Here is a 27,943-nt window from a genome sequence, read left to right on the forward strand (position 1 = left end):
GAAAGGAGAGAGCGCGAGTAGGGGGGGAAAGGAGAGAGCGTGAGTAGGGGGGGAAAGGAGAGCGCGCGAGTAGGGGGGGAAGGAGAGAGCGCGAGTAGGGGGGGAAGGAGAGAGCGTGAGTAGGGGGGGGATGGAGAGCGCACGAGTGGGGGGGAAAGGAGAGAGAGCGCTCGCAAGCGAGGGAAAAGGAAAGCGCGAGAGGGTGGAAAGGAGAGAATATATTGAATTGGCAGCAAATTTCAGAGGTAAAATTGAGGAGGAAAAAAGTAGTTAACAGATGGTGGTTTAACTGTATATACACATATTAAAGGAACAGCCCCCCCCCTCTGATTAATCCCCCCCATCTTCCCCTTGTAATCCCCACACCACAAAGCGTATTGTGTGCTCCTTAGGAGTGGGAGAACGAGTTATTGGGAGAGACAGAGGGAGAGGAAAGAAGGAGAGGAGAAGGGAAAGAGCGAGAGAGCGAGCACAGGAGATAGAGCGAGCACAAGAGTGCGAGCGAGAGAACACAGGAGAGCGAGCGAGAGAGCAAAGGAGAGAGGAAAAGAGCACGAGAGGGGGGAAAGGAGCGCGAGCAGGGGGGGAGAGGAGAGAGCGCGAGCAGGGGGGGAGGAGAGGAGAGAGCGCGAGCTGGGTGGGGGGGAAAGGAGAGAGCGCGAGCAGGGGGGGAGAGGAGAGAGCGCGAGCAGGGGGGGAGAGGAGAGAGCGCGAGCTGGGGGGGGGGAAAGGAGAGAGCGCGAGCAGGGGGGGAAGGAGAAAGCGTGAGCAGGGGGGGGAAAGGAGAGAGCGCAAGCAGGGGGGGAAAGGAGAGAGCGCGAGCAGGGGGGGGGAAGGAGAGAGCGCGAGCAGGGGGGGAAAGGAGAGAGCGCGAGCAGGGGGGGAGAGGAGAGCGCGAGCAGGGGGGGGGGGAGAGGAGAGAGCGCGAGCTGGGGGAGAGAAAGGAGAGAGCGCGAGCAGGGGGGGGAAGGAGAAAGCGTGAGCAGGGGGAGGGGGAAGGAGAGAGCGCAAGCAGGGGGGAAAGGAGAGAGCGCGAGAAGGGGGGGAGAGGAGAGAGCGCGAGCTGGGGGGGGGAAAGGAGAGAGCGCGAGCAGGGTGGGAAGGAGAAAGCGTGAGCAGGGGGGGGGAAAGGAGAGAGCGCAAGCAGGGGGGGAAAGGAGAGAGCGCGAGCAGGGGGGGGGAAGGAGAGAGCGCGAGCAGGGGGGGAAAGGAGAGAGCGCGAGCAGGGGGGGAAAGGAGAGATCGCGAGCAGGGGGGGGGAAAGGAGAGAGCGCGAGCAGGGGGGGGAAAGGAGAGAGCGCGAGCAGGGGGGGGAAAGGAGAGAGCGCGAGCAGGGGGGGGAAAGGAGAGAGCGCGAGCAGGGGGGGGAAAGGAGAGAGCGCGAGCAGGGGGGGAAAGGAGAGAGCGCGAGCAGGGGGGGAAAGCAGAGAGCGCGAGCAGGGGGGGAAAGGAGAGAGCGCGAGCAGGGGGGGAAAGGAGAGAGCGCGAGCAGGGGGGTAGGGGGAAAGGAGAGAGCGCGAGCAGGGGGGGAGGGGGAAAAGAGAGAGCGCGAGCAGGGGGGGGGGAAAGGAGAGAGCGCGAGCAGGGGGGGAAAGGAGAGAGCGCGAGTAGGGGGGGAAAGGAGAGAGCGCGAGTAGGGGGGGAAAGGAGAGAGCGCGAGTAGGGGGGAAAGGAGAGATCGCGAATAGGGGGGGAAGGAGAGAGCGCGAGTAGGGGGGGAAAGAGAGAGCGCGAGTGGGGGGGGGGGAAGGAGAGTGCACGAGTGGGGGGGAAAGGAGAGAGAGAGCGCTCGCAAGCGAGGGAAAAGGAAAGCGCGCGAGAGGGTGGAAAGGAGAGAGAATATATTGAATTGGTCAGCAAATTTCAGCGTTAAAATTGAGGAGGAAAAAAGTAGTTAGATGGTGGTTTAAGTAGAGAGTCAAATACAGAGAGGAGGTAGTGTGGGCTACACTTGTGAGTGTCCATTAGTGAGGAAAAGTAGCTTTGTATAGCCTGGGATATCCTCTAGGGGCACTCAGAGGAGCGAGTGCAGGAGCAAAGAATGCATGTATGGCAGTTTTGCCAAGGTTTGGGGTTAAAAGGGTGAGAATGGCAGAGAAGTGGGGCATGTAGAGCTAGAGAGCAAGATTGGGAAAAATTCTAGTTCATGACAATGTTGTCAGGGTCAGTAGAGTAGCAGAGAGGAGAGGGAGGACAGCAAAGTGGAGTTGAGACGTTAGCTTAATGAAACGCTGGTCTCTGCAGAACTGAGGGGTAAATGGAGGTGAAGAAAAGGAGAATTGAGAGAGAGTAAATGGGATGAAGTGTTGGGCAGAGAGAGGAAAGGGGAGAAGAGAGAAATTAAGAGAAGCTTCTGCATTATCTTCGCATTTAGGGTCTGAGAGCACAAGCAGAATACACTGGTCCAACAGTGGAAGGAGCCCTTGTAAATCTGTTCTGTTTTTCCAAAGGCATTTCCAACCTTTATACTTGTGTGAGACATATTGCTCCTGTAACTCTGCTGCGTGGGGTTTGTTCCAGAATAATCAGCAGGCCTAGGGGCTTCCTATGAGAGGCAATAAACCCTGAATATTCCCTAAAGGTAACCATACTACTTGTAACAAGATAACCTTTGATTACCCCAAAGGATGTTATGGTACTCACCATCGACATTAAATGTAACTATTTCACTCTTTATTGTGGTTAGATGAGCCTCAGTGTTTGGTTCTTCTTTCTCAGACTTAATCTCTAACCTCTCTCGTACAATCACTGGGAAACCTGCCAACAAGAAAAGGAAAATCCATCATGTAAAGCTGGGAGTGGAAACTCTTCCTGTGATATCACTATACAGAAATACTGTATACTGATTCCTAAGGGGAGCGGGATAGGTAATTGATTGTCCTTGATTATTAACCCAGAGTGATGACTGTTTTTACCCCGAGTGCTGAAAACACGCTGGAGTTTATGGCGCTAGCAATGTTCAAACTTCAATAATAATAACAACAATATTCTCAATATAACCTTAGACAAATCAGGTGCGTTCGTTTATTAATAGAACATGTAGCTAATAATTGTATCCATGCTTTAATGTTATTTTCATCAACATTGTAGACATTTCAGTCCATTTAAAAACAAATTGAATAGAAGACAAGTGAGGATACAAGGTTACTTACCCCCAACAGGAAATGAATCTATTTCACTCTTTATTGAGGTCACATGATCCTCAGCGTTTGGTTCTTCTTTCTCCGACTTAATCTCTAATCGCTCCAGTACAACCGTTGGAAAACCTGGCAATAAGAAAAGGAAAACCCATCATGTAAAGCTGGGATTTGGGGCTCTTCTTGTGATTTCACCTTCTCTGATATTGGTATAATGTAATACCTGTCGTAAAGATATGTTTTACTAGCCCTTCTGGCAGAAATTGACAAATATAGTTGAAGACATATTACATTTTACCTGCTGGTAGATCTATAAAAACATAAGATTAATTAGTTTGGGTGTTTGACTCATGTTAGCTATGGCACACCTGTGAACACGTGACCTGTATATGGGACAATGGTTAATACACACAGCTATATAGCCAATTCACTTTTCTCCATGCACGGTCCCTCAAACAAACATATCTCACATCAATCCGTCCCAATATACCATCTGTCATGAAGGGCACACTTGTGAGCACGTGACATATGCAACCAGGGTTAACACACACCACTAACTAGCTGCCTCACCTTTCTCCTTCGCAAGGTACTTCAAATCAGTTCATATTTACTGTGACTCTGCGACAACATTTTTTGAACCTGCTACCACCACAACCAGAGGAATGATTAAATGTACGTTTATATTTTGGGGATTCTCGATTGAGCAAAATAAATTGTAATTTATTTCCTTTTTAGACAGACACACGACAACCTCAGAATACACTTGATAAAACACTTACTTAAATGAGGAAACAGGATAAATTGTCCAAGAAACGAGAAACACAGAAATAATGTCCTTTTAAATTGCCGTCCTTTTGCCAGGGGCGCAAGATGCCAGCCCATTATTTCCTTGAAATGTAAAAAGTTCGTTCTGATTCTTTGGGGTTCGTTCGGGAATCCCCAGGGCTAACGAAATCCTGAAGCAGGGCTAGTTTCCTTGTTGCAATGTTTTTAATCCCTTGCGTTCTGGAATCGTAGCCATTGTACTTAGATCTTACCCGCTTGAAGAAATCGGGTAACAACCACAGGAATCAAGGTTACAGGCCTCTTTAAGGACAGGGGACCTTGGAGTTTTTCATTAGCCTCATCCCATTGGCAAGGAATTATCTTCCTCTAATCAGAGCCTGCCATGTAACTTGGGAAAATCCTACGGCCAGCCCAGTAACTCTGAGCATGCTCAGTGAGCGTTTTTAAATATAGGCGCCACATCTGCTTTACACCAATCTTGTGGTACTGAGCCTGTGGAAATGTAGTCCTTGAATATTAAATGTAAAGGTTTGGCTATTACTGAACTTAACTCATTGAGATCTCTTGGATGTATGCCATCAGGGCCAGGTGCCTTATTTACTTTAATTTTTAAATATAGACGGCCTCCAATTTATTAAGGATACCCCTGTATCCCATTGTGATGATCGAGAGGATTTGGCCCGGGATTAAAGGGGTTACACCCCAATTGGCCACCTTCTACCCTCACCTGGGAAGCAAGGGGTTAACTGGATTGAGGTCCAGTAATGTGTTTTTTACCTCGCTTCAATATCCAAATGCTTATTCCCCTGTAAAAAATGTATTGTTTCTGGGCCAGTGTCTGCACCACACACACTGGGGCTTAAGGGGTTAATAAGCTACAGTTTAAGAAAATACAAATGTGGGGTGTCTTTTCAGAAAATCTGGACTTCAAAAGGCTTGATTGAAGTTGGGTCTGAAAAGCAGAAGGGGTTTTTGGTGCACAGTATGTTAATACCTAACTTGCAGGCCAAGGGAATATTGCTAGAGACAGCTAGACCCAGGCTGGGACATTGGGTGTGACATTTAGCACCAGGTGACAAATGTCCACCACCCAGGGGTCCCTGCTTCAAAGGATTTTGATGGGGGCCAGGGGTGCGGCGACCCAAGGAGAAAATCAGAATGGGTGACCTTAGTAAATATAAGAATCTTATGAGATGTCCTCGGCGGAACATGCTAAACATTACATATGTGTATTCGTGGGGCCGAGCCCCAACTAATGATTCTAAACACTTGATATCTAACAGATACTAAGAGCCAGATATTAATATCTCTCTTAATTTTAATATTACACGGTAATATGTAGTCTCATTGGGAGCGTCATGCGTGACGGAATGCATTAATATGTCTCGCGTGCCAGTAAGTACTACTGAACTGAAGTTATGAAGTTATTTAGATAGGGAAAAGCAGTTTTTAAACGTCGTGGGGTGGGAGGAGTTTTACTCTGAGGAAAACTGTCAACGTCACTGCTGATTTATGAGAGGGGCTGGGTTTAGGTTGTGTTCAAAAGGAAATAATTGTATAAGAACCAGGCTCAGCCTAGGGCTATTGTCTTCTTGTATGGTCTTCATGATCTTTATGTATTGCTGTGATGTCTTCATCTGCAACTGAATTATGGAAGAAATGGCCCATCCTGTATCCTGATGGCTTTCTTGTCCTAATCTTTAAGTAAGTGTCTATATGTTGCCTGTTATTTGTATATTTTGTGTGTTCACCTTTATCAAGGAATAAATTATATTTTATCATATCTAAGCCTAGTCCCAGTTCAACCCAGTTATATATATATATATTTTTTTTGTGTATTATTAATAGCCTGTCACAAATCTCCCGTCACACCCATAGATGTGAGGGCAATGATGTCACGAACGGTCCGAGGATCTCATCTATATATATATACTAGCTGAGAGACCCGGCGTTGCCCGGGATGTAATGTTCCCGCTCCTCTCTCTCTCCTCTCCCCTTCCCCCTCTCTCTGTTTGTCCCCCATTCACATCAATCCAGTTCCCCCTCCCTCCTTTACAGCTCTGTTTGTCCCCCTTTACAGCTTCATGCAGTGTGTGTGCGTCAGTCATTGTGTGTGCGTCAGTCACTGTGTGTGTGTGTGCGCGCGCGTCAGCGAGTCTGACGCAGAAACACAAACACACACACACACACACAAACTGACTGACGCACACACACACAGTCAGTGTGTGCGTGTGTGTGTGCCTCGGTCAGTCAGTGTGTGCGCGTCAGTCAGTGTGCGTGCGTCAGTCAGTCAGTGTGTGTGTGTGTGTGCGTGCGTGGGTGTGGGGGGGTGTCAGTCAGTGTGTGTGTCAGTGTGTGTGTCAGTGTGTGTGTGCGCGTCAGTCAGTGTGTGTCAGTGTGTGTGTGTGCGCCAGTCAGTGTGTGTGTGCGCGTCAGTCTGTGTGTGTGTGTGTGTGTGTGTGTGCGTCAGTCTGTGTGTGTGCGTGTGTGCGTCAGTCTGTGTGTGTGTGTGTGTGTGTGCGTCAGTCTGTGTGTGTGTGTCAGTCAGTGTGTGTGTGTGTGCGCGTCAGTGTGTGTGTGTGTGCGCGTCAGTGTGTGTGTGTGTGCGCGTGCGTCAGGGTGTGTGTGCGTGTGGCTGTCAGGGGGGGGTGAAGGGCAGGGGTAGGGGGGGTGAAGGGCAGGGGTAGGGGGGTGAAGGGCAGGGATAGAGGGGGGTGAAGGGAAGGGATAGAGGGGGGTGAAGGGCAGGGGTAGGGGGGGTGAAGGGCAGGGGTAGGGGGGGTGAAGGGCAGGGGTAGGGGGGGTGAAGGGCAGGGGTAGGGGGGGTGAAGGGCAGGGGTAGGGGGGGTGAAGGGCAGGGGTAGGGGGGGGTGAAGGGCAGGGGTACACACACACACACGCACACACACACACACACCGGGAGTGAGAGGTGGTGGAGAGTGGGACTGCCGCAGATCCGAGGAGGCTGCTTGGCCCCCCAGCGGCCGGGGAGGTAGCACCGGGGAGGTAGCGCCGGTGAGTTAGCGGCCGGGGAGTTAGCGGCGGGGGGGTAAGGGAGCGCCGGGAGGTAAGGGAGCGTTGGCGGCTGGGGTAGGAGGGCCGCGCTTACCCTCCGTCCGGGAGCCGGTGCAGGGTGGTGGCGCACGTGGTGGGGATGTTGCGGAGAGGTAAGGGTGCGGCAGTGAGGTAGCGCCTCGCTTCCCCTCTGTCTTTCCGGGAGCCGGTTGAGAGCGAGGGGGGAGGAGCCTGAAGTTGGCGGCAGGAGGGCCATGCTTCCCCTCCGTCCGGGAGCCGTGGGGGGGGGGGGAGGGACGACTGTGTGTGTGTGTGTGTGTGTGTTTGGACCTTTGGCCCGTCACCCCGCCTCAGGCCAATGAGAGGTGTGCGGGGGCGGGCGGGCCAAGGGACCAATGAGATTTCCCCTAGGGACACAGGACATCCAGACAGGCATACAGTGCTTTCACTAATATAGTATAAGATGCTTGCTTTTTCTGACAAGTTACCAATTCCCGAGACTATCGGTATACCTGGTGAGGGGGGTCTTGTTCTTATGAATTTTTGGTATGCTGTAAAATGTGGCTATTTTTGGGAATTGGACCAGTATAAATTGATATTCTTTTTCTGATATGATTTTATTTTCGACACCCTCTTTCAGAATTTTCATGAGTTCTTTATTATATTCGCTGGTGGGGTAATGATCTAGAATCTCGTAGCAGGTACGGTCACTTAGCAGTCGTTGGTTTTCTTTTACATAATCCTCTGCTTTATAATGACCAGGTTTCCTCCCTTGTCTGGTGGCTTTATGACTATACAATTGTTGGATTCCAGATCCTTCAGTGCTTGATATTCATTGAAGTCTAGATTTACTTTAAACTTAAGTTGGGGAAGGTTTTCCAAGTCCTTTGTAATTAAATCTACAAATACATCTATATTTGCGAATTGTTCGCTGTGTGGGATGAATTTTGATTTAGGTTTCAAATTTGTAAAAGGACCTTCTCCTATTTGTCGTTCTGAATCCCCCAGTAGTGTAACTAGGTTATTCAATGGGCATAAACCCATTTCAGTTAGATTTAAAATCCACAGCCATCCTCCTCTCTCCATTTTTAAAGAATTTATGCAATTTTAGCTTTTGTGCAAACATGTTCGTATCTTTCACCCATTCAAATAGGTTTATATCTGCTGATGGTGAAAAAGAAAGTCCTTTGTTTAGAACTTTCATGTGGTTTTCATTAAGAATAAGATCCGATCAATTAAGAATTTGTGCTTTACCACTTTCTAATACTGTTGTTTTTTCTCCTTGTTCTTGATTTTGTTTTTTGGTGTTGTTGGTTCTCTCTCTTACAGACCAGACGCTTTCCCCGCCTAGTTTTCCCTTTCCTCCTGTGTTGATGTGTGGTCTCGTATTGTCTAAAAAAAGAGGTAGATGTTGAGGGTTGAGCAGTAGTTTCTAGACTTCAAGGGGGATGCGGTAATATCAGTTCTAGCTCTATCTTCATCGTTATCTGATATTTCCCACTCCGTGGAAGATTCCTGTGTTGTAGGGTTCATTTTCCTTTGCTCAAATTTTGTATTGATTTGGTATATGTATACCATACCCTCTTGAAAGTCTTCAGTGTCTCACATATTTTCTTCTTTTCCTCTCTTTGAGTTCATTAGAGAACTTATCAATATTATTTTTAAGTTTCAGTTCCAATTCTAGAAATTTATCTTGATCTTTCCACATCTCCTCTTCCTGTAGCTGTTTTTCTAGATCAGCGTTTATGGTGGTAAATTTTTCCTTCTGGTGGTTAACTAATAATTGCATAAGCATCTTCGAGCATTGGGATAAAAGGACTTCCCCTGATACTCTGCAGAATCCCCCGAAGAATGTCTTTCCGGGTACATTTAAAAGCTTTACATTTATTATACCGTCAGGACAACCATATCTCAAATACCCCCACTTAAAAAAACAGATGTCCTTATCTCTAGATACCATCAGTCCTATAAACCTAAGGCCTGGTCAGGGGTTCACTAGCCAGGGGTGAGCAAACTTTTTATGCCAAGCCCCCCTTTTCATCCAAAGCCCCCTGTACCTCCGAAGCCCCCGCGCGTGCGCACACACCATCACGTGGCACTATCCTGTTTGGCCGCCCGCGCACATCTTCGGCTGCCCACCCGCGCACATCTTCTTGGCCGTCCGCGCACCCATGTTTCGCAGCACGTGCCCCCCTAAATAATCTTGCGCCCCCTCCAGTTTGTGCACCGCTGTATTCAATCACAACACCGACACAATCAGAACACAGATACAGCACACATACTCAATAACAACTCACTCATATCACAACCAACACACACAAAAACACCCACTCAATCACAACCAACAGACCACACACACAATCACAACACTCCACCCACACAAAACACTTATATCACAACCAACACAGACACAACACAAACACAATCACAACACACAAGACACACTCAATCACAACTAACACACACACCCATACAGCACACATACCCAATCACAACACACACACACACTTTCACCTGGGGGGGAGGGAGGATTACTAGCATGCTCCTGTCCCCCGTGTGCTTCTGAAAACTGGGGCGGGAAACAGACAGGAAGAGAAGGAGGGGACGTCTGTGTACAGGGAAGGCCCCGTCCCCGCAGCAAGGCCCCGCCCCCGCAGCAAGGCCCCGCCCCGCAGCAAGGCCCCGTCCCCGCAGCAGGCAGACAGCACAGAGCAGTAGCACAGAGCCTGTGAGCTTCTTGGCCGCCCGTGCACAGCTCTGCCCGCCCCAAGGTTCCGCCGCACGCAGCCTGCGCCCCAATAAATAATCTTGTGCCCCCCAGTTTGCGCACCACTGCAATAGGCAATAAAAACAATTCTTGTATTTTTAATACAATTTGTAACCAACATTTACCTCTCGTTGCCAGATTGATTAAAATACTTAATAATTTCTGCCATATATATTATAACTCCCATAACTGCTAAATAACCAGATATCCCCTCCTTGCAAATTTCAGTGTCATCAAAATATATACAGTACTCACTTAACAAGCGTGGATCCATGCTGGTAGTGGGCAGTGCTCCTCTGTCCATGCTGGTAGTGGGCAGTGCTCCTCTGTCCATGCTGGTAGTGGGCAGTGCTCCTCTGTCCATGCTGGCAGTGGGCAGTGCTCCGCTGTCCATGCTGGTAGTGGGCAGTGCTCCCCTGTCCATGCTAGTAGTGGGCAGTGCTCCACTGAAGGAGCTGAGATAGGATGGTCCTTGATTTAGATTTGGTGGATGCCAGCAGTGTCTGTATAAAAGAGAAGAAATTTAATCGGAACGATCTGTTTTCTTGGACAAATATACAGCATTATAAGCATTCAAACCTAAAATTATTAACACAAAACAATCCGAAAGGAGTCAGAGAGACAGGGACACCAACACACACACATCTGGTCCATCCTCAAACAGGAACCTAATTTACAAACACTATACAATACATTAATGGTTCCGGATTGCTATAACATAACCATCTAGCATAAAGAGTCAGGGATCAACAGCTATAAGAATAGCAATGCCCTCCTACTGCAACATAGTAACACACTGTACAGTGCTATAGTATAAATAAAAAAGCAGATATATCTGGTGCTCCCGTTTGGCATCAGAGAGTCTTCGATGTATGTATGTATGTATTTATGTATGTATGTATGTATGTGACCTGTGGGGAGAAAAGGGAAGGGATTTTAACCCCTGCTCTGCCTAAAATGATAGGTTGATAGTAGTGCTACATCCAGGATAGTTTATAACTAGATAGACGAACAAGAAAAGAAATCCATTTTATGGTGAGCCTCAGGTACAGTGGTTAGCGAAATTGTTATATGAATCTTAATATATAAAATCGAATGGTTGGTACTAGCTGCGGTGAATCTGATTGGTCCTCAGCCTCTGGCCAATCAGATTGGTGGGTCTGACGTCACCCAACTGCCACTCTCTCCCCCCTCGGCCACACACACACACACACACACACACACACACACACACACACACACACACACACACACACACACACACACCCCCGGCGCTCCACTCACCTCCCCCCTCCCCGGCGCTCCACTCACCTCCCCCCCTCCCCGGCACTCCACTCACCTTCCCCCCTCCCCGGCGCTCCACTCACCTCCCCCCCTCCCCGGCGCTCCACTCACCTCCCTCCCACCCCAGTGCTCCACTCACCTCCCTCCCTCCCCGGTGCTCCACTCACCTCCCTCCCCGGTGCTCCACTCACCTCCCTCCCCGGTGCTCCACTCACCTCCCTCCCTGGCGCTCCACTCACCTCCCTCCCTGGCGCTCCACTCACCTCCCCACCTCCCCGGCGCTCCACTCACCTCCCCCCCTTCCCCGGCGCTCCACTCACCTCCCCCCTCCCCGGTGCTCCACTCACCTCCCCCCTCCCCGGTGCTCCACTCACCTCCCTCCCCGGTGCTCCACTCACCTCCCTCCCTCCCCGGTGCTCCACTCACCTCCCTCCCCGGTGCTCCACTCACCTCCCTCCCTCCCTGGTGCTCCACTCACCTCCCTCCCTGGTGCTCCACTCACCTCCCTCCCTCGTGCTCCACTCACCTCCCTCCCTCCCTGGTGCTCCACTCACCTCCCTCCCCGGTGCTCCACTCACCTCCCTCCCTCCCTGGTGCTCCACTCACCTCCCTCCCCGGCGCTCCACTCACCTCCCTCCCTCCCCGGCGCTCCACTCACCTACCTCCCTCCCCGGTGCTCCACTCACCTCCCCCCCTCCCCGGCGCTCCACTCACCTCCCCCCCTCCCCGGCGCTCCACTCATCTCCCCCCTTCCCCGGCGCTCCACTCACCTCCCCCCTCCCCGGTGCTCCACTCACCTCCCCCCTCCCGGTGCTCCACTCACCTCCCCCCCTCCCCGGTGCTCCACTCACCTCCCCCCCTCCCCGGCGCTCCACTCACCTCCCTCCCTCCCCAGCGCTCCACTCACCTCCCCGGCGCTCCACTCACCTCCCCGGCGCTCCACTCACCTCCCTGCCTCCCCGGCGGGGGGAAAGGCAGTGGGCAGGCAGCCTGCAGCTGCCACGCGGCGCCTAAGATGGCGGCGCCCGGAAGGACCCCCTTCCTCCCTCGCGGAGTAACCAAGATGGCGGCGGACGGAAGGAGAGGTGACGTGTGTGTGTGTCACTGTCACTGTGTGTGTGTCACTGTGTGTGTGTGTGTGTGTGTGTCACTGTGCGTGTGTGTGTGTGTGTGTGTGTGTGTGTGTGTGTGTGTGTGTGTGTGTGTGTTTCGTGTGTGTGTGAGACACTGTGTGTGTGTGTGTGTGTGTGTGTGTGTGTGTGTGACACTGTGTGTGTGTGACACTGTGTGTGTGTGTGTGTGTGTGACACTGTGTGTGTGTGACACTGTGTGTGTGTGTGTCACTGTGTGTGTGTGTGTGTGTGACACTGTGTGTGTGTGTGTGTGTGACACTGTGTGTGTGTGTGTGACACTGTGTGTGTGTGTGTGACACTGTGTGTGTCTGTGTGTGTGTGTCACACGGTGTGTGTGAGTGTGTGTGTGGGACACTGTGTGTGTGTGTGTGTGTGTGTGTGTGTGTGTGTGTGTGTGTGTGTGTGTGTGTGTGTGTGTGTGTGTGTGTGACACTGTGTGTGACACTGTGTGTGTGTGTGGGACACTGTGTGTGGGTGAGACACTGTGTGTGTGTGTGTGTGTGTGTGTGTGTGTGTGTGTGTGTGTGTGTGTGTGTGTGTGTGTGTCAGACACTGTAGGGTGGGGACCGGAGCTACGCATGGGGGGGGGGGGCCGCAGGAGCAGAGAGAGAGGGGGCGCAGGAGCAGAGAGAGGGGGGCAGGAGCAGAGAGAGAGGGGGGCAGGAGCAGAGAGAGAGGGGGGAGCGGAGAAACATACAGCGGGAGTGGAGAGGAGGGATCCGGAAATTTTAAGCAACCCCCCCTCCTGTCCACTGCTCCCCCTCCTGTCCACTGCCCCGTCCCCTCCTGTCCCCGTCCCCTCCTGTCCACTGTCCCCCCCTCCTGTCCACTGTCCCCCGCCTCCTCCCCACTGACCCCCCCTCCTCCCCACTGTCCACTGCCCCCCCTCCTCCCCACTGTCCCCCCCCTCCCCTCTGTCCCCCTCCCCACTGTCCTCCCCTCCCCTCCTCCCCACTGCCCCCCCTCCCCACTGCCCCCCCTCCCCTCCTCCCCACTGCCCCCCCCTCCCCTCCTCCCCACTGCCCCCCCCACCCCTCCTCCCCACTGCCCCCCCCTCCCCTCCTCCCCACTGCCCCCCCTCCTCCCCACTGCCCCCTCCTCCCCACTGCCCCCCCTCCTCCCCACTGCCCCCCTCCTCCCCTCCTGTCCACAGTCCCCCCCTCCTGTCCACTGTCCCCCCCTCCTGTCCACTCTCACCTCCCCCTCCTGTCCACTCTCACCTCCCCTCCTGTCCACTCTCACCCCCCCCTCCTGTCCACTCTCACCCCCCCCTCCTGTCCACTGTCCGTCCCCTCCTGTCCACTGTCCCCCCCAGTCCACTGCCTCCCCCCCAGTCCACTGCCTCCCCCCCAGTCCACTGCCCCCCCCTGTCCACTGCCCCCCCTCCCTCCCCTCCACTGCCCCCCCTCCCTCCCCTCCCCTCCCTCCCCTCCACTCCCCCCCCCTCCACTCCCCCCCCCTCCCCTCCACTCCACCCCTCCCTCCCCACCACTCCCCCCCACCCTCCCCTCCACGCCCCCCCACCCTCCCCTCCACGCCCCCCCCACCCTCCACGCCCCCCCCACCCTCCCCTCCACGCCCCCCCCACCCTCCCCTCCACGCCCCCCCCACCCTCCCCTCCACTGCCCCCCCCACCCTCCCCTCCACCCTCCCCTCCACTGCCCCCCCCACCCTCCCCTCCACTGCCCCCCCACCCTCCCCTCCACTGCCCCCCCACCCTCCCCTCCACTGCCCCCTTCCTCCCTCCCCTCCACTGCCCCCCCTCCCTCCCTCCCCCCCTCCCTCCCCTGCCCCCCCCTCCCTCCACTGCCCCCCCTCCCTCCCCTCCACTGCCCCCCTCCCTCCCCTCCACTGCCCCCCCCTCCCTCCCCTCCACTGCCCCCCCCTCCCTCCCCTCCACTGCCCCCCCCTCCCTCCCCTCCACTGCCCCCACCTCCCTCCCCTCCCTCCACTGCCCCTCCCCCCTCTCCACTGCCCCCCCCTCCACTGCCCCCCCCTCTCTCCCCTCCACTGCCCCCCCCTCCCTCCACTGCCCCCCCCTCCCTCCCCTCCCTTCACTGCCCCCCCCTCCCTCCCCTCCACTGCCCCCCCCTCCCTCCCCTCCCTCCACTGCCCCTCCCCCCTCCCTCCCTCCCCCCCCCCCCTCCCTCCCTCCCCCCCTCCCTCCCCACTACTCCCCCCCCTCCCTCCCCACCACTCCCCCCCTCCCCACCACTCCCCCCCCCCTCCCCACCACTCCCCCCCCCTCCCCACCACTCCCCCCCCCTCCCCCCCCCTCCCCCCCACTCCCCCCCCTCCCCACCACTCCCCCCCCCTCCCCACCACTCCCCCCCCCCTCCCCCCCACTCCCCCCCCTCCCCACCACTCCCCCCCACCCTCCCCTCCACTGCCCCCCCCCACCCTCCCCTCCACTGCCCCCCCACCCTCCCCTCCATTGCCCCCCCCCACCCTCCCCTCCATTGCCCCCCCCCACCCTCCCCTCCACTGCCCCCCCCACCCTCCCCTCCACTGCCCCCCCCACCCTCCCCTCCACTGCCCCCCCCACCCTCCCCTCCACTGCCCCCCCACCCTCCCCTCCACTGCCCCCCCCACCCTCCCCTCCACTGCCCCCCCCACCCTCCCCTCCACTGCCCCCCCCACCCTCCCCTCCACTGCCCCCCCCACCCTCCCCTCCACTGCCCCCCCCCACCCTCCCCTCCACTGCCCCCCCCCACCCTCCCCTCCACTGCCCCCCCCCACCCTCCCCTCCACTGCCCCCCCCACCCTCCCCTCCACTGCCCCCCCCACCCTCCCCTCCACTGCCCCCCCCACCCTCCCCTCCACTGCCCCCCCCCACCCTCCCCTCCACTGCCCCCCCACCCTCCCCTCCACTGCCCCCCCCACCGCCCCCCCCACCCTCCCCTCCACTGCCCCCCCCACCCTCCCCTCCACTGCCCCCCCCACCCTCCCCTCCACTGCCCCCCCCACCCTCCCCTCCACTGCCCCCCCCACCCTCCCCTCCACTGCCCCCCCCACCCTCCCCTCCACCCTCCCCTCCACTGCCCCCCCACCCTCCCCTCCACTGCCCCCTTCCTCCCTCCCCTCCACTGCCCCCCCTCCCTCCCCTCCACTGCCCCCCCTCCCTCCCCTCCACTGCCCCCCCTCCCTCCCCTCCACTGCCCCCCCCTCCCTCTCCTCCACTCCACCCCTCCCTCCCCACCACTCCCCCCCTCCCTCCCCACCACTCCCCCCACCCTCCCCCCCCCACGCCCCCCCACCCTCCCCCCCACGCCCCCCCACCCTCCCCTCCACACCCCCCCCCACCCTCCCCTCCACGCCCCCCCCCACCCTCCCCTCCACTGCCCCCCCCACCCTCCCCTCCACTGCCCCCCCACCCTCCCCTCCACCCTCCCCTCCACTGCCCCCCCCACCCTCCCCTCCACTGCCCCCCCACCCTCCCCTCCACTGCCCCCCCCCCTCCCCTCCACTGCCCCCCCCCTCCCCTCCACTGCCCCCCCCCCTCCCCTCCACTGCCCCCCCACCCTCCCCTCCACTGCCCCCCCACCCTCCCCTCCACTGCCCCCCCACTGCCCCCCCACCCTCCCCTCCACTGCCCCCCCCACCCTCCCCTCCACTGCCCCCCCACCCTCCCCTCCACTGCCCCCCCACCCTCCCCTCCACTGCCCCCCCCTCCCTCCCCTGCCCCCCCCTCCCTCCCCTCCACTGCCCCCCCCTCCCTCCCCTCCACTGCCCCCCCCTCCCTCCCCTCCACTGCCCCCCCCTCCCTCCCCTCCACTGCCCCCCCTCCCTCCCCTCCACTGCCCCCCCCTCCCTCCCCTCCACTGCCCCCCCTCCCTCCCCTCCACTGCCCCCCCTCCACTGCCCCCCCCCTCTACTGCCCCCTCCCTCCCTTCCACTGCCCCCCCCTCCCCTCCACTGCCCCCCCCCTCTACTGCCCCCTCCCTCCCTTCCACTGCCCCCCCCTCCCTCCCCTCCACTGCCCCCCCCCTCCACTGCCCCCCCCCTCCCTCCCCTCCACTGCCCCCCCCTCCCTCCCCTCCACTGCCCCCCCTCCCCTCCACTGCCCCCCCTCCCCTCCACTGCCCCCTTCCTCCCTCCCCTCCACTGCCCCCTTCCTCCCTCCCCTCCACTGCCCCCCCTCCCTCCCCTCCCCTCCACTGCCCCCCCTCCCCTCCACTGCCCCCCCCTCCCTCCCCTCCACTGTCCCCCCCTCCCTCCCCTCCACTGTCCCCCCCTCCCTCCCCTCCACTCCCCCCCCTCCCCTCCACTCCCCCCCCCTCCCCTCCACTCCCCCCCCCTCCCCTCCACTCCCCCCCCTCCCCTCCACTCCCCCCCCTCCCTCCCCTCCACTCCAACCCCTCCCTCCCCCCCCTCCACTCCACCCCTCCCTCCCCACCCTCCCCACATCCACCTCCACACAGCCCCCCCACCCTCCCCTCCACGCCCCCCCCACCCTCCCCTCCACGCCCCCCCCACCCTCCCCTCCACGCCCCCCCACCCTCCCCTCCACTGCCCCCCCCACCCTCCCCTCCATTGCCCCCCCCACCCTCCCCTCCACTGCCCCCCCCCACCCTCCCCTCCACTGCCCCCCCCCACCCTCCCCTCCACTGCCCCCCCCCACCCTCCCCTCCACTGCCCCCCCCCCACCCTCCCCTCCACTGCCCCCCCCCCCTCCCCTCCACTGCCCCCCCCACCCTCCCCTCCACTGCCCCCCCACCCTCCCCTCCACTGCCCCCCCCACCCTCCCCTCCACTGCCCCCCCCCACCGCCCCCCCCACCCTCCCCTCCACTGCCCCCCCACCCTCCCCTCCACTGCCCCCCCCACCCTCCCCTCCACTGCCCCCCCCACCCTCCCCTCCACTGCCCCCCCCACCCTCCCCTCCACTGCCCCCCCCACCCTCCCCTCCACCCTCCCCTCCACTGCCCCCCCACCCTCCCCTCCACTGCCCCCTTCCTCCCTCCCCTCCACTGCCCCCCCTCCCTCCCCCCCTCCACTGCCCCCCCCTCCCTCCCCTCCACTGCCCCCCCCTCCCTCCCCTCCACTGCCCCCCCCTCCCTCCCCTCCACTGCCCCCCCCTCCCTCTCCTCCACTCCACCCCTCCCTCCCCACCACTCCCCCCTCCCTCCCCACCACTCCCCCCACCCTCCCCCCCACGCCCCCCCACCCTCCCCTCCACGCCCCCCCACCCTCCCCTCCACGCCCCCCCACCCTCCCCTCCACACCCCCCCCCACCCTCCCCTCCACGCCCCCCCCACCCTCCCCTCCACTGCCCCCCCCACCCTCCCCTCCACCCTCCCCTCCACTGCCCCCCCCACCCTCCCCTCCACTGCCCCCCCACCCTCCCCTCCACTGCCCCCCCCCCTCCCCTCCACTGCCCCCCCCCCTCCCCTCCACTGCCCCCCCCCCCTCCCCTCCACTGCCCCCCCACCCTCCCCTCCACTGCCCCCCCACCCTCCCCTCCACTGCCCCCCCACCCTCCCCTCCACTGCCCCCCCCACCCTCCCCTCCACTGCCCCCCCACCCTCCCCTCCACTGCCCCCCACCCTCCCCTCCACTGCCCCCCCCTCCCTCCCCTCCACTGCCCCCCCCCTCCCTCCCCTCCACTGCCCCCCCCTCCCTCCCTCCACTGCCCCCCCCTCCACTGCCCCCCCCTCCCTCCCCTCCCCCCTCCCCTCCACTGCCCCCCCCTCCCTCCCCTCCACTGCCCCCCCCTCCCTCCCCTCCACTGCCCCCCCTCCCTCCCCTCCACTGCCCCCCCTCCCCTCCCCTCCACTGCCCCCCCTCCCTCCCCTCCACTGCCCCCCCTCCCTCCCCTCCACTGCCCCCCCTCCCTCCCCTCCACTGCCCCCCCTCCACTGCCCCCCCTCCCTTCCCTCCCTCCCCTCCACTGCCCCCCCCTCCCTCCCCTCCACCCCCTCCACTGCCCCCACCTCCCTCCCCTCCACTGCCCCCCCTCCCCTCCACTGCCCCCCCTCCCCTCCACTGCCCCCCCCTCCCTCCCCTCCACTGCCCCCCCTCCCTCCCCTCCACTGCCCCCCCTCCCTCCCCTCCTGCCCCCCCCTCCCCTCCCCTCCACTGCCCCCCCCTCCCTCCCCTCCACTGCCCCCCCTCCCTCCCCCTCCACTGCCCCCCCCCCTCCCCTGCCCCCCCCTCTGCCCCCCCCCTCCCTCCCTCCCCTGCCCCCCCTCCCTCCACCGCCCCCCCTCCCTCCCCTCCACCGCCCCCCCTCCCCTCCACCGCCCCCCCTCCTCCCCTCCACCGCCCCCCCCCTCCCCTCCACCGTCCCCCCCTCCCCTCCACTGTCCCCCCCCCCCCTCCACTGTCCCCCCCCCCTCCACTGTCCCCCCCCCTCCCCTCCACTGTCCCCCCCCTCCCCTCCACTGTCCCCCCCCCTCTCCACACTGTCCCCCCCCTCCCCTCCACTGTCCCCCCCCTCCCCTCCACTGTCCCCCCCCTCCACTGTCCCTCCCCCCTCCCCCCCTCCCCTCCACTGCCCTCCCCTCCACTGTCCCCCCCCTCCCCTCCACTGTCCCCCCTCCCCTCCACTGTCCCCCCCCCTCCCACTGTCCCTCCCCCCTCCCCTGTCCCCCCCTCCCCTCCACTGCCCCCCCCTCCCCTGCCCTCCCCTCCACTGCCCCCCTCCCCTCCACTGCCCCCCCTCCCCCTCCCCTCCCCTCCACTGCCCCCCCTCCCCTCCACTGCCCCCCCTCCCCTCCACTGCCCCCCCTCCCCTCCCCCTCCACTGCCCCCCCTCCCCCTCCCCTCCACTGCCCCCCCTCCACTGCCCCCCCTCCCCTCCACTGCCCCCCCTCCCCTCCTCCCCCTCCCCTCCACTGCCCCCCCTCCCCCTCCACTGTCCCCCCCCCTCCCCTCCACTGTCCCCCCCCTCCCCTCCACTGTCCCCCCCCCTCCACTGTCCCTCCCCCCTCCCCCCCTCCCCTCCACTGCCCCCCCCTCCCCTCCACTGCCCCCCCTCCCCTCCACTGCCCTCCCCTCCACTGTCCCCCCCTCCCCTCCACTGTCCCCCCCCTCCCCTCCACTGTCCCCCCCCCTCCCCTCCACTGTCCCCCCCCCCCTCCACTGTCCCTCCCCCCTCCACTGCCCCCCCCTCCCCTGCCCTCCCCTCCACTGCCCCCCTCCCCTCCCCTGCCCCCCCTCCCCCTCCCCTCCACTGCCCCCCCTCCCCCTCCCCTCCACTGCCCCCCCTCCCCTCCACTGCCCCCCCTCCCCTCCACTGCCCCCCCTCCCCCTCCCCTCCCCTCCACTGCCCCCCCTCCCCTCCACTGCCCCCCCCTCCCCCTCCCCTCCCCTCCACTGCCCCCCCCTCCCCCTCCCCTCCCCTCCACTGCCCCCCCTCCCCCTCCCCTCCACTGCCCCCCCTCCCCTCCACTGCCCCCCCTCCCCTCCACTGCCCCCCCTCCCCTCCACTGCCCCCCCCCTCCACTGCCCCCCCTCCCCTCCACTGCCCCCCCCCTCCCCTCCACTGCCCCCCCCCTCCCCTCCACTGCCCCCCCCCCTCCCCCTCCTCCCCCCTCCCCTCCACTGCCCCCCCTCCCCTCCCTCCCCTCCACTGCCCCCCCTCCCCTCCACTGCCCCCCCTCCCCCTCCCCCCCCCTCCCCCCCCCTCCCTTTCCCCTCCACTGCCCCCCCTCCCTCCCCTCCACTGCCCCCCCCTCCCTCCCCTCCACTGCCCCCCCCTCCCTCTCCTCCACTCCACCCCTCCCTCCCCACCACTCCCCCCCTCCCTCCCCACCACTCCCCCCACCCTCCCCCCCACGCCCCCCCACCCTCCCCACCACTCCCCCCACCCTCCCCCCCACGCCCCCCCACCCTCCCCTCCACGCCCCCCCCACCCTCCCCTCCACGCCCCCCACCCTCCCCTCCACACCCCCCCCCACCCTCCCCTCCACGCCCCCCCCCACCCTCCCTCCACTGCCCCCCCCCACCCTCCCCTCCACTGCCCCCCCCACCCTCCCCTCCACTGCCCCCCCCACCCTCCCCTCCACTGCCCCCCCACCCTCCCCTCCACTGCCCCCCACCCTCCCCTCCACTGCCCCCCCACCCTCCCCTCCACTGCCCCCCCCCCTCCCCTCCACTGCCCCCCCACCCTCCCCTCCACTGCCCCCCCCACCCTCCCCTCCACTGCCCCCCCACCCTCCCCTCCACTGCCCCCCCCCACCCTCCCCTCCACTGCCCCCCCCACCCTCCCCTCCACTGCCCCCCCACCCTCCCCTCCACTGCCCCCCCACCCTCCCCTCCACTGCCCCCCCCACCCTCCCCTCCACTGCCCCCCCCCTCCCTCCCCTGCCCCCCCCCTCCCTCCCCTCCACTGCCCCCCCCTCCCTCCCCTCCACTGCCCCCCCCCTCCCTCCCCTCCACTGCCCCCCCTCCCTCCCCTCCACTGCCCCCCCCCTCCCTCCCCCCTCCACTGCCCCCCCTCCACTGCCCCCCCCTCTACTGCCCCCTCCCTCCCTTCCACTGCCCCCCCCTCCCTCCCCTCCACTGCCCCCCCCCTCTACTGCCCCCCCCCCCTCCCTCCCCTCCACTGCCCCCCCCTCCCTCCCCTCCACTGCCCCCCCTCCCCTCCACTGCCCCCCCTCCCCTCCACTGCCCCCCCTCCCTCCCCCCCCATCCCCTCCACTGCCCCCTTCCTCCCTCCCCTCCACTGCCCCCCCTCCCTCCCCTCCCTCCACTGCCCCCCCTCCCTCCCCTCCCCTCCACTGCCCCCCCCTCCCTCCCCTCCACTGTCCCCCCCCTCCCTCCCCTCCACTGCCCCCCCTCCCTCCCCTCCACTGCCCCCCCTCCACTGCCCCCCCCCCTCTACTGCCCCCTCCCTCCCTTCCACTGCCCCCCCCCTCCCTCCCCTCCACTGCCCCCCCCTCTACTGCCCCCTCCCTCCCTTCCACTGCCCCCCCCCTCCCTCCCCTCCACTGCCCCCCCCTCCACTGCCCCCCCCCTCCCTCCCCTCCACTGCCCCCCCCTCCCTCCCCTCCACTGCCCCCCCTCCCCTCCACTGCCCCCCCTCCCCTCCACTGCCCCCCCTCCCTCCCCCCCCCATCCCCTCCACTGCCCCCTTCCTCCCTCCCCTCCACTGCCCCCCCTCCCCTCCCCCTCCCCTCCACTGCCCCCCCTCCCTCCCCCTCCCCTCACTGCCCCCCCCTCCCTCCCCTCCACTGCCCCCCCTCCCCTCCACTGCCCCCCCTCCCTCCCCCCCCATCCCCCTCCACTGCCCCCTTCCTCCTCCCCTCCACTGCCCCCTTCCTCCCTCCCCTCCACTGCCCCCCCCTCCCTCCCCTCCCCTCCACTGCCCCCCCCTCCCTCCCCTCCCCTCCACTGCCCCCCCCTCCCTCCCCTCCACTGTCCCCCCCTCCCTCCCCTCCACTGCCCCCCCCTCCCTCCCCTCCACTGCCCCCCCCCTCCCTCCCCTCCACTGCCCCCCCTCCCTCCCCTCACTGCCCCCCCCTCCCCTCCACTGCCCCCCCTCCCCTCCACTGCCCCCCCTCCCTCCCCCCCCATCCCCTCCACTGCCCCCTTCCTCCCTCCCCTCCACTGCCCCCCCTCCCTCCCCTCCCCTGCCCCCCCTCCCTCCCCTCCCCTCCACTGCCCCCCCTCCCCTCCCCTCCCCTCCACTGCCCCCCCTCCCTCCCCTCCCCTCCACTGCCCCCCCCTCCCTCCCCCTCCACTGTCCCCCCCTCCCTCCCCTCCACTGCCCCCCCCTCCCTCCCCTCCACTGCCCCCCCTCCACTGCCCCCCCCCTCTACTGCCCCCTCCCTCCCTTCCACTGCCCCCCCCTCCCTCAACTCCACTGCCCCCCCCCTCTACTGCCCCCTCCCTCCCTTCCACTGCCCCCCCCTCCCTCCCCTCCACTGCCCCCCCCTCCACTGCCCCCCCCCTCCCTCCCCTCCACTGCCCCCCCCTCCCTCCCCTCCACTGCCCCCCCCTCCCTCCCCTCCACTGCCCCCCCTCCCCTCCACTGCCCCCCCTCCCCTCCACTGCCCCCCCCCCTCCCTCCCCCCCCCCCATCCCCTCCACTGCCCCTTCCTCCCTCCCCTCCACTGCCCCCCCTCCCTCCCCTCCCCTCCACTGCCCCCCCTCCCTCCCCTCCCCTCCACTGCCCCCCCCTCCCTCCCCTCCACTGTCCCCCCCTCCCTCCCCTCCACTGTCCCCCCCTCCCTCCCCTCCCTCCCCTCCAACCCCTCCCTCCCCCCCCTCCACTCCACCCCTCCCTCCCCACCCTCCCCTCCACGCAAGCCCCCACCCTCCCCCTCCACGCCCCCCCCCCACCCTCCCCTCCACGCCCCCCCCCACCCTCCCCTCCACGCCCCCCCACCCTCCCCTCCACGCCCCCCCCCTCCCCTCCCTCCCCCCCTCCCTCCCCTCCAACCCCTCCCTCCCCCCCTCCACTCCACCCCTCCCTCCCCACCCTCCCCTCCACGCAAGCCCCCACCCTCCCCTCCACGCCCCCCCCCACCCTCACCTCCACGCCCCCCCCCACCCTCCCCTCCACGCCCCCCCCACCCTCCCCTCCACGCCCCCCCCACCCTCCCCTCCACGCCCCCCCCACCCTCCCCTCCACGCCCCCCCACCCTCCCCTCCACGCCCCCCCCCCACCCTCCCCTCCACGCCCCCTCCCCCACCCTCCCCTCCACGCCCCCCACCCTCCCTCCACTGCCCTCCCTCCCCTCCCCTCCACTGCCCTCCCTCCCCTCCACTGCCCCCCCTCCACTGCCCCACCCTCCCTCCCTCCCCTCTCCCCTCCACTGCCCCCCCCCACCCTCCCCTCCACTGCCCCCCCCCCTCCCCTCCACTGCCCCCCCCCCCTCCCCTCCACTGCCCCCCCCCTCCCTCCCCTCCACTGCCCCCTCCCTCCTCCCCTCCACTGCCCCCCCCTCCCTCCCCTCCACTGCCCCCCCCTCCACTGCCCCCCCCCTCCCTCCCCTCCACTGCCCCCCCCCTCCCTCCCCTCCACTGCCCCCCCCTCCCTCCCCTGCCCCCCCCCTCCCCTCCACTGCCCCCCCTCCCTCCCCTCCACTGCCCCCCCCCCTCCACTGCCCCCCCTCCCTCCCCTCCACTGCCCCCCCCTCCCTCCCCTCCACTGCCCCCCCCTCCCTCCCCTCCACTGCCCCCCCCTCCCTCCCCTCCACTGCCCCCCCCTCCCTCCCCTCCACTGCCCCCCCCCCTCCCTCCCTCCACTGCCCCCCCCTCCACTGCCCCCCCCTCCCTCCCCTCCCCCCTCCCCTGCCCCCCCCTCCCTCCCCTCCACTGCCCCCCCCTCCCTCCCCTCCACTGCCCCCCCCTCCCTCCCCTCCACTGCCCCCCCCTCCCTCCCCTCCACTGCCCCCCCTCCCTCCCCTCCACTGCCCCCCCTCCCCCTCCCCTCCACTGCCCCCCCTCCCCTCCCCTCCACTGCCCCCCCTCCCTCCCCTCCACTGCCCCCCTCCCTCCCCTCCACTGCCCCCCCTCCACTGCCCCCCCCTCCCTTCCCTCCCTCCCCTCCACTGCCCCCCCCTCCCTCCCCTCCACTGCCCCCCCTCCCCTCCCCTCCCCCCCCCTCCCACTGCCCCCCCTCCCTCCCCTCCACTGCCCCCCCCCTCCCCTCCACTGCCCCCCCCTCCCTCCCCTCCACTGCCCCCCCCTCCCTCCCCTCCACTGCCCCCCCCTCCCTCCCCTCCACTGCCCCCCCCTCCCCTCCACTGCCCCCCCCTCCCTCCCCTCCACTGCCCCCCCTCCCTCCCCTCCACTGCCCCCCCTCCCTCCCCTCCACTGCCCCCCCCCTCCCCCTCCCCTCCACTGCCCCCCCCTCCCTCCCCTCCACTGCCCCCCTCCCTCCCCTCCACTGCCCCCCCCTCCCCCTCCCCTCCACTGCCCCCCCTCCCTCCCCTCCACTGCCCCCCCTCCCTCCCCTCCACTGCCCCCCCTCCCTCCCCTCCACTGCCCCCCCCTCCACTGCCCCCCCCTCCCTTCCCTCCCTCCCCTCCACTGCCCCCCCTCCCTCCCCTCCACTGCCCCCCCTCCCCTCCACTGCCCCCCCCTCCCTCCCCTCCACTGCCCCCCCCTCCCTCCCCTCCACTGCCCCCCCCTCCCCTCCACTGCCCCCCCCTCCCTCCCCTCCACTGCCCCCCCCCTCCCTCCCCCTCCACTGCCCCCCCCTCCCTCCCCTCCACTGCCCCCCCCTCCCCTCCACTGCCCCCCCCTCCCTCCCCTCCACTGCCCCCCCTCCCTCCCCTCCACTGCCCCCCCTCCCTCCCCTCCACTGCCCCCCCTCCCTCCCCTCCACTGCCCCCCCCTCCTCCCCTCCACTGCCCCCCCCTCCCCTGCCCCCCCCTCTGCCCCCCCCCCTCCCTCCCTCCCCTGCCCCCCTCCCTCCCCTCCACCGCCCCCCCTCCCTCCCCTCCACCGCCCCCCCCTCCTCCCCTCCACCGCCCCCCCCTCCCCCTCCACCGTCCCCCCCTCCCCTCCACTGTCCCCCCCCTCCCCTCCACTGTCCCCCCCCTCCCCTCCACTGTCCCCCCCCTCCCCTCCACTGTCCCCCCCCTCCCCTCCACTGTCCCCCCCCCTCCCCTCCACTGTCCCCCCCCCTCCCCTCCACTGTCCCCCCCTCCCCTCCACTGTCTCCCCCCTCTCCACCACTGTCCCCCCCCCTCCCCTCCACTGTCCCCCCCTCCACTGTCCCCCCCCTCCCCTCCACTGTCCCCCCCTCCCCTCCACTGTCCCCCCCTCCCCTCCACTGTCCCCCCCCTCCACTGTCCCCTCCCCCCTCCCCCTGTCCCCCCCTCCCCTCCACTGCCCCCCCTCCCCTCCACTGCCCCCCCCTCCCCCTCCACTGCCCCCCCCTCCCCTCCACTGCCCCCCCCTCCCCTCCACTGCCCTCCCCTCCACTGTCCCCCCCTCCCCTCCCCTGTCCCCCCCCTCCCCTCCACTGTCCCCCCCTCCCCTCCACTGTCCCCCCCTCCCATCCACTGTCCCCCCCCCTCCACTGTCCCTCCCCCCTCCCCTGTCCCCCCCTCCCCTCCACTGCCCCCCCTCCCCTCCACTGCCCCCCCCTCCCCTCCACTGCCCCCCCCTCCCCTCCACTGCCCTCCCCTCCACTGTCCCCCCCTCCCCTCCCCTGTCCCCCCCTCCCCTCCCCTGTCCCCCCTCCCCTCCACTGTCCCCCCCCCTCCACTGTCCCTCCCCCCTCCCCTGTCCCCCCCTCCCCTCCACTGCCCCCCCCTCCCCTGCCCTCCCCTCCACTGCCCCCCCTCCCCTGCCCCCCCTCCCCTCCACTGCCCCCCCTCCCCTCCACTGCCCCCCCTCCCCCTCCCCTCCACTGCCCCCCCTCCCCTCCACTGCCCCCCCTCCCCTCCTCCCCTCCACTGCCCCCCCCTCCCCCTCCACTGTCCCCCCCCCTCCCCCTCCACTGTCCCCCCCCTCCCCTCCACTGTCCCCCCCCTCCCCTCCACTGTCCCCCCCCTCCACTGTCCCTCCCCCCCTCCCCTGTCCCCCCCTCCCCTCCACTGCCCCCCCTCCCCTCCACTGCCCCCCCCTCCCCTCCACTGCCCTCCCCTCCACTGTCCCCCCCTCCCCTCCACTGTCCCCCCCCCTCCCCTCCACTGTCCCCCCTCCCCTCCACTGTCCCTCCCCCCCTCCCCTGTCCCCCCCTCCCCTCCACTGCCCCCCCCTCCCCTCCACTGCCCCCCCCCTCCCCTGCCCTCCCCTCCACTGCCCCCCTCCCCTCCCCTGCCCCCCCTCCCCTCCCCTGCCCCCCCTCCCTGCCCCCCCCTCCCCTGCCCCCCCTCCCCTCCACTGCCCCCCCCTCCCCTCCACTGCCCCCCCTCCCCCTCCCCTCCCCTCCACTGCCCCCCCTCCCCTCCACTGCCCCCCTCCCCCTCCCCTCCCCTCCACTGCCCCCCCTCCCCCTCCCCTCCACTGCCCCCCCCTCCACTGCCCCCCCTCCCCCTCCCCTCCACTGCCCCCCCTCCCCCTCCACTGCCCCCCCTCCCCCTCCACTGCCCCCCCTCCCCCTCCCCTCCACTGCCCCCCCCTCCCCCTCCCCTCCACTGCCCCCCCTCCCCCTCCCCTCCACTGCCCCCCCCTCCCCTCCACTGCCCCCCCCTCCCCTCCACTGCCCCCCCCCTCCCCCCCTCCTCCCCCTCCCCTCCACTGCCCCCCCTCCCCTCCCCTCCACTGCCCCTCCCCCCCTCCCCCCCCCTCCCCCTCCCCCCCCCTCCCCCCCTCCCCCCCTCCTCCTGTCCCTCCCCCCCCCTCCTGTCCACTGTCCCTCCCCCCTCTCCTCCTGTCCAGTCCCTCCCCCCCTTTCCCCCCCCTCCTCCTGTCCACTGTCCCTCCCCCCCTTTCCCCCCCCCTCCTCCTGTCCACTGTCCCTCCCCCCCCTTCCCCCCCCTTTCCTAGCAGGAAATTTAACTCACGGGCAACGCCGGGTCTCTCAGCTAGTTATAAATAAAACGTCATAATTTATTAGAACGCGTATAAACACTAAATGACGATAGGTAGTTGGGCTAATAGATAAAATGTTGCCAAAGTCTAGGTGGTGTCAGTTCAGTGTAGGCGCCTTTCTGGGAGCATAATGCTGCTTTTTGGTTAAATAGGGGACCAAGATCATAGTCATTTTAGTGGAATGTTTTATTTTTTTTTGCGTGTTCACAGGGTTAGTTATTGTAATGTCTTCGAAGATTTATTCATATGAAGAGGACTATATATTTGAAAATGTGCTTGATACTTTTAGGATTCTTAGATTAACCTATAAGGTATCTAGGTGCAAGTGGACCCTTTGCTGTAGTATAATTGGGTTTAACTTACACAAGTATTTTCCCTTAATAATGGGAATATAGGTATTTTTTGTTGTTGAAACCTTGATGTGTGTGTTCGCCCTACAGTAATTAGCCGCCACCAATTAGAGACCGGAAACAGCACCCACAATATATAGCAATCCTGCCACAGTGACAGATATAACAGCCTGACACCCAAGTGACCATAGAGGATAACAGCCCAGGTATATCTGCAGGGTACCTTGCAGTTAGGAGGGGGGTCCCCGGCGGTTAGGGGGGCTCTGCTCTCTCCTCTGCTGCAGTCACAGATCCGGGTCACTACTATTTTTGTAATGCTCTGATTTCTCAGGAAACGGAAACACTGACTACATCCGGGTCACAGCTCTGTGTCCTACTGCGCATGCTCACACTAAGGGATCATGGGAGTTGTAGTTTCTATAGACCAGTACAGATTAAGTGTCACATACAGTGTAGATCAGTAACATTTCCCAGAGACTGTGCTAGGGAGAGAGAGTTACTTCTGCATGTGGATGTGTATACTCCTCTTGGCCCTTAATATATCGCAGTAAAGCTGCTTCAGTTCCTCCCTTTTGGCCAATGCTGATATGAAGGAGGTAACCTGGATCTTCTTCTTTTTACTATTACTATTTTACTATTTTTACTATATATTTGTGAAAGTGTCCTATGTGTCCGTGTCTCCCCGTGCCCCTCCCCGTGCCCCTCCCCGTGTCCCTCGCCGTGTCCCTCGCCGTGTCCCTAGCGGCAATCTCATTGGACCTTGGGCCAGGCCAATGAGATTGCTCCCTTTGCCCGCCCCCGCACACCTCTCATTGGCCTGAGGCGGCCTGCTGGTCCCGGAGGCTCCGCCTCCTCCTCCGCCTCTCCCTGTTTCCCGCGCTTTCACCCCCCTCCCCCCCCCCCCCCCCCTGGCGCCGCTACAGTCAGCGGGGGAGCGGAGCGAGCGCCCGGGACATAGTGGGGGAGCGGCCACAACACACTGCCTCCCGCCTCAGATCCACGTGGGAGCTGCCGGACGGGTGAGTGAGCGGCCT

General features: G+C 64.3%; 1 protein-coding gene across 1 annotated transcript in view; it reads right to left on the bottom strand.

Moving 5' to 3' along the window:
* The window catches only part of LOC142486760 (uncharacterized), a 36,888-nt gene extending 9,648 nt beyond the window's left edge, over positions 1-27,240 (bottom strand). Inside the window, exons 1-4 of the mRNA XM_075585221.1 lie at positions 27,133-27,240; positions 9,961-10,208; positions 3,153-3,266; positions 2,644-2,757 (exon numbers count right to left, since the gene is read on the bottom strand). Of these exons, the coding sequence (XP_075441336.1) occupies positions 2,644-2,757; positions 3,153-3,266; positions 9,961-10,129 (397 nt within the window). The 5' untranslated portion in view covers positions 10,130-10,208; positions 27,133-27,240. The remainder of the gene's footprint in view (positions 1-2,643; positions 2,758-3,152; positions 3,267-9,960; positions 10,209-27,132) is intronic.
* Between the last annotated feature and the right edge of the window lie 703 nt (positions 27,241-27,943).

Source organism: Ascaphus truei, unplaced genomic scaffold (assembly GCF_040206685.1).
Source record: "Ascaphus truei isolate aAscTru1 unplaced genomic scaffold, aAscTru1.hap1 HAP1_SCAFFOLD_976, whole genome shotgun sequence".
Taxonomy (NCBI): domain Eukaryota; kingdom Metazoa; phylum Chordata; class Amphibia; order Anura; family Ascaphidae; genus Ascaphus; species Ascaphus truei.